The sequence below is a fragment of the Mesitornis unicolor genome, unplaced genomic scaffold (genome assembly GCF_000695765.1).
Source record: "Mesitornis unicolor isolate BGI_N332 unplaced genomic scaffold, ASM69576v1 scaffold29105, whole genome shotgun sequence".
Taxonomy (NCBI): Eukaryota; Metazoa; Chordata; class Aves; order Mesitornithiformes; family Mesitornithidae; genus Mesitornis; species Mesitornis unicolor.
In genome coordinates, this window is record NW_010186622.1 from 1,234 (window position 1) to 1,812 (window position 579).

Consider the following 579-nt stretch of genomic DNA (forward strand, 5'->3'; position numbering starts at 1 on the left):
GCAGGGTACAGCAGCCCCAGGGCTGAGCCCCCCCCACCCAAAACCTGCCCTTGCACTCACGGTTCTTCTGCATGGCCATCTTCAAGGTGAGGTTCTCCTGCTTCAGCTTCTGGTTGCTCTGCTGCAGGAAGCGGATGTACTCGATCGCCTTCCTCAGGATCGCCGACTTGTTGAGCTGCCGGGGGACAGGGATGGCTCAGTCCAAATGCTGGGTGAAGCCCCCTCTTTGCCCACCCCTGCCCCACCACCGCCAGGCTCCCACCTTGGCCTCGGTGCCCACCACCAGGTCCTTGAGCTCCACGATCTTGTCGTTGATGGAGGAGCGGTAGCGCTTCTCGATGGCGTTGTGAGCCGTGCGCTTCTCCCCCCGGCTCTGCACCAGCGCTGGCTTCCCGCTGGGCGCCAAACGGTTGATGGGCAACTTCTCCGCGTCCACTACCAGCGCCCCAGCGCCTACAGGGACGCGGGATGGCATCGGTGGGGGTCCCCGAGCACCCCCTCACCCCAGAGCTCCCCGGTACTGGGACCTTACCGGCACTTGCAGCGAGGCGGCAGAGCTGGCGGCGCTGGTGGTCAAGG

General features: G+C 65.5%; 1 protein-coding gene across 1 annotated transcript in view; it reads right to left on the reverse strand.

Annotated features, from left to right (window-relative positions):
* Nucleotides 1-475, reverse strand: part of LOC104541206 (sterol regulatory element-binding protein 1-like) — a gene marked incomplete at its 3' end in the record, with an annotated part of 1,141 nt that extends 666 nt beyond the window's left edge. Inside the window, exons 1-2 of the mRNA XM_010185202.1 lie at nucleotides 263-475; nucleotides 3-175 (exon numbers count right to left, since the gene is read on the reverse strand). Coding sequence (XP_010183504.1) covers nucleotides 3-175; nucleotides 263-475 — 386 coding nt within the window. The remainder of the gene's footprint in view (nucleotides 1-2; nucleotides 176-262) is intronic.
* Between the last annotated feature and the right edge of the window lie 104 nt (nucleotides 476-579).